Source organism: Hippocampus guttulatus, chromosome 2, assembly GCF_054856545.1.
Source record: "Hippocampus guttulatus isolate MCC_2025c chromosome 2, RoL_Hgut_1.0, whole genome shotgun sequence".
Taxonomy (NCBI): domain Eukaryota; kingdom Metazoa; phylum Chordata; class Actinopteri; order Syngnathiformes; family Syngnathidae; genus Hippocampus; species Hippocampus guttulatus.
Window position 1 is genome coordinate 5,759,373 of NC_141262.1, and position 4,915 is coordinate 5,764,287.

At 43.2% G+C, this 4,915-nt stretch overlaps 1 protein-coding gene across 1 annotated transcript; it reads left to right on the forward strand.

Annotated features, from left to right (window-relative positions):
• Positions 1 to 387: 387 nt before the first annotated feature.
• On the forward strand, positions 388 to 3,862 carry hs3st1 (heparan sulfate (glucosamine) 3-O-sulfotransferase 1). The gene is made up of 2 exons (XM_086132815.1): positions 388 to 570; positions 1,796 to 3,862. The coding sequence occupies exon 2, from the start codon at positions 1,910 to 1,912 to the stop codon at positions 2,825 to 2,827; it is 918 nt and encodes a 305-aa protein (XP_085988941.1). The 5' UTR covers positions 388 to 570; positions 1,796 to 1,909; the 3' UTR covers positions 2,828 to 3,862.
• Positions 3,863 to 4,915: the final 1,053 nt, after the last annotated feature.

A 4,915-nucleotide genomic window follows, 5' to 3' on the forward strand; every position in this document is an offset into this window, starting at 1 on the left:
GAAGCTGGAGAAAACCCACACAAGCATGGGGAGTACATGTCAAATCCACACAGGAAGACCTGAACTGGGATTCGAACCCCCTGTCGACTGTGAGGCCAATGTGCAAAACACAATTACACCATGCTGAAATTTTTTTAATAACAGTGAGCTGACATGTATATGATTTATTCATATTTTTTAGTTAATGATATTTGGGTGGCATTCATATTTCATTAAGATTACATGCTATATGTCACCTGCCCCACATGTCAGCAATACAGAACCAAGTAGTGACGTCATTGTGAGGCACAAGAGGGGCGCGGCTACCTTGTAAGCGTACATTTTAAAAAAACGAGAGAGAGAGAGAGAGAGAGAGAGAGAGAGAGAGAGAGACCCAGTGATGGAGCAGAGGAGGAGCAGTGAGGGTGCTGACACTCCGCCAGAGGAGGTTCTCTGTCCTGGTCAAACTGGCTCCCTCTCCCCCGCGGAGGTGACGCTCTGCTCGGCGTGAGTGAGTAAACGAGCGGAGCGTTTGCAAGGGAGATGTCGCACATCACATCTTGTTCCCGTGGACTTGGGTAAACCCAAAAGGTAGGAATTATTTCTGAATGAACTCATGAGCATATTTGCTTAACTGTTCCCTTCAAGTGCACGTTTTCTCAACTATTGCTGTGCATGAAGTTCTTCCTGTTGTGCATGCGTGCGTTAGAAATAAGTGTGGAGCAGCAAAGCAGGTTTCAAAGATTTTGAAAAGTGCATTGACACGGACGATGATGGTGACAATGATGATGACTGACATTATTGTTGTTGTTATTCACATTTTTACTGGGCCTTTTTTGTTGTTTTTTAAAATTGTACTTTTACAGGAGTGGGGAAGTATTGAGCTCTTACATATTTAAGGGTTTTAGGCTCCCCGATAAAATTGTTGAATGTATTTATTTAATTAATGAAATTACTGTATCCACTAATGTTAATTTTGATGTGTTGATGTGTGTGTGTATTTGTACATATATACAGTATATATATGTATATACTGTATATATATATATATATATATATATATATATATATATATATAATTTTACATTATTTTTAACCTTTAGAAAATGTAATATAATACACATTTTGAAAATATTGACGATTGAAAATATTTTACATATACATTTTCACACGTAACAAAAGTGAACGTTATTATTATCCATCCATCCATTTTCTAATCCGCTATCCTCATGAGGGTCGTGGGGGGTGCTGAACCCTATCCCAGATGTCTTTGGGCAGTCGGCAGGGGACAACGTGAACTGGTTGCCAGCCAATTACAGGGCACATAGACGAACAACCATCCACGCTCACAATCACACCTAGGGACATTTTTTTGGCAATGTGGGAGGAATCCGGAGTGCCCGGAGAAAACTCACGTAGGCATGGGAGAACATGCAAACTCCACACAGGAAGCCTAGGGCCTGGAATCGAACCCTGCACCTCTGCACTGTGAGGTGTATGTGCAAACTAGTCATCCACCATGCCGCCCTATTATTATTAGTAGTAGTATTGTTAATTACATTTTCTGACTGGGGATAGATGGATGGGTGGATGGATGGATGGATGGATGGAGGGATAGACAGACAAACAAGACAGACAGACAGACAGAAAATATACTATCCTTATTTATAGGTTAAATGGTTTGGTGCTTTTTAAAACGATTATATTTGCTTTTAAAACTACATGGCCAAATATGGCCCACAGGCTGCAGATTTAACACTCTTGCCTTGTACATGAACTCATTTACACAAGAAATCATATATGTGCTTCCTTGCAGAGAAGAGGCCCAGACTGTTTTTTGCTCTTCACTCCTCCATTGCCAGTTTTCAATGTGGGATCCAGTTTTGTCACTCTCGCCAGGCTGAAATCCTCCAGGGTAAGGATCTCACTCATGGCAGCCCTGCTCCTTGGGCTGCTGCTTTTGGCCATGCAGTCCCCCACCGTCCCTTCCTCCGGGCCCCTGACGCTCGGCGAGGGGTTGCCCGCGGCCCTTTTGTCAGCCGACAATGGCACCGCGGACCACCCCAATGGGACGGCGCAGCAGCTACCGCGGATCATCATCATCGGCGTAAGGAAAGGTGGAACGCGAGCGCTCATCGAGATGCTGAGCCTGCATAGCTCCGTGGCAGCGGCCCAAAATGAGGTGCACTTCTTCGACTGGGAAAGCCACTTCCAGGAGGGCTTACCTTGGTATCGCAGCCAAATGCCCTTCGCCTACCCCAATCAGATCACCGTGGAGAAAACGCCCGCGTACTTTACATCCGCCAAAGTCCCCAAGCGGATGCACCAGATGAACCCGGATGTCAAGCTGCTGCTCATCCTCAGGGATCCCACGGAGCGCGTGCTGTCAGACTATACGCAGGTCTTCTACAACCGTCTCCAGAAGCACAAACGCTACCAGCCCATTGAGTCAGTGTTGGTGAAGGACGGCGAGGTCAACCTGGGCTACAAGGCACTCAATCGCAGCCTGTACTACATGCACATGCAGAACTGGCTGCGGTACTTCCCGCTGGAGAGCATCCACATCGTGGACGGTGACCAGCTCATCCGCGACCCGCTTCCCGAGATGAAGAAGGTGGAGCGCTTCTTGAGACTGGAGCCGCAGATCAACGCCTCCAACTTCTACTTTAACAAGACCAAGGGATTCTACTGTTTGCGGGAGGACGGGCGGGAGCGCTGCTTGCACGACTCCAAGGGCAGGGCGCACCCTCGTGTGCCCCCTGCCATCCTGCAGAAACTCTACCAATTCTTCCACCAGCCCAACCAGAAGTTCTTTGAGCTGGTAGGCCGAACGTTCAACTGGAAGTGAAAGCCTTCTATTTTCGTACGAACAGAGTAGATGAACACATCACTATTTTTATATAATCTACACTACTTACAAAAAGTTAGGGATCGTCAACTTTCAGGTAAAATTTCAAGGTGAACCTAGAATGTACGATAACAGTGTTCGGTTATTGTTCATGGGTCAGTTATTGTGGCTTCAGTCTGTTGCGGGATTTTCATTTATTGCAGGGGATCATGGAACATACAGTATGTATGCCCAAATTAAGTTAACCTTTTCGAAACTTTTTCAACTGTTCAGTTTCACTACTTTGTTGCAAAACTTGCGGTTCTCTATCAAAAAGTTGAATGGCAAAATCCACAACAGGTATTTGATCCACGAATGGACCGACACATTTCCTGGTTCATTTTGAATCAGTATTTAAGATTCCTCTTCATCTCTCTGTTCACATTTTGATGTCATGAGTCTTGAACCTTCAACGACAAAACAAGTGTGCAACCATTGCGAGGCTTTAAAGAGGATGTTCTCAGAGGGATGTGACCACTGAGTTGAAATGATCACCATATCAGAAGCAGATTGCAACAGAGATTGAGATCAACTGGGAAAGTCACAGAAAGGCTAAGAAGTCATCGGCATAGAAGTGGACGTCCTTAGAATGTATTGGTTAAGCTACTTGTAAGAGCACAGTAAATTGTGTCATAAAGGTGTACATCGAACAATTGGACAACATTGAGAAAAATTAAGTTCACCCGTTTTGCATTTTAGGTTCATCCTTAAATTTCATCCAAAAGCTAAAATATCTCAAACTTTTTGCATGTAGTAAATATACATTCTTTACCAGCAGCCATGTTGTTTTTATCTTGCATCAACAAATACAGCTTTTTATTTTATCTGTGGATGTTTTATGAAATTTAATCCATTTTTTAATGAATTTATGTCAAGGACAGGCGACCCAATATGCTTGTTCGTGATCATGACCGTGTACTGTCAGAGTCTGTTCTGGTGTGAATTTAGTAAGATTTCAAATTAAAAAATTGCACACTGTATTTAGTGAAGAGCTGACATGTCTTGAAGTGTTTATTTTTATTTTTTTAACGCGTTGACCTTTTCAACAGCCCGTACCCCAAGGAAATTAGTACTATTTATTTTTAAAAAAAAATCACACGGCCTACAAAATGAATTTCATTTGCAGGTGACAGAGGGATGATTCATTCAATTTAGCGGGGGGCGGGGGGGGGGGGGGGAATCCAAGCATGTACACTGCCTATTATGTTTCTGTGCATCCAAGGTGTCCCGTTCTCACAATTTCAACCCAGCATGTACGCCATGTGGAATGTTCTGTGGCTAGTTTTATGAAATAAGTGGCACTAATATTCATGTTGCTGTATCATCGTTCAGTCGGATCCTCATCAAATACTTAACTGGTGAACTCATATTGCCTGTAAATAGAGTTTTCTAAGATGACTAATTATTACTACATTGAAGAGTTATATTGTTTGCAGCATGCCTTCTTTCTTTTTTGTGCTAAACCCTGCACTTTGGCAGGTTTCCCAAAACTGTGGCCCCAACACTAGTTGACGACATGACTTCATTAATCTTTGGGTGCATTGTCAAATAAGTATCTAGTTTTTCCCCTTTCAGAAAAAAAACCCAAATTGCAACTGTAATTGTCTCAATTCATTGATACTATTGTTTACACATGGACATAAAAAGTTAACTGCTGAGCTTGAAATCTGATGCTAAACAAAACAGCAGCACCTACAGAGACAGTGTAGAGACATACTGCATATTGTAAAGAAGACAGTATTAGACGTGAGGAAATTTAGCTCTGTCCATGTCTGTATTTCAAGGAACGACAGTCACTCTATTTTGCTCTCACCAGTCGACAGTTTGAACACCTTTTACAAGCCTCAAGAAACTTGTGTCATCATCATCAGGATGACACCGGTGTGGCGAAATAGGGGACATGGGTTTCGGTCTTAAGGGAGGATGAAGACCATCCCCCATCCCAAGACCCTCACATTCCAAAGTCACGTGCCACTCAAGGGCACAGAGGAAATTGCTCGTTTCATTTGTTACTGAAAGTACCATTAAAAACTTGTAATCTCACGTGTG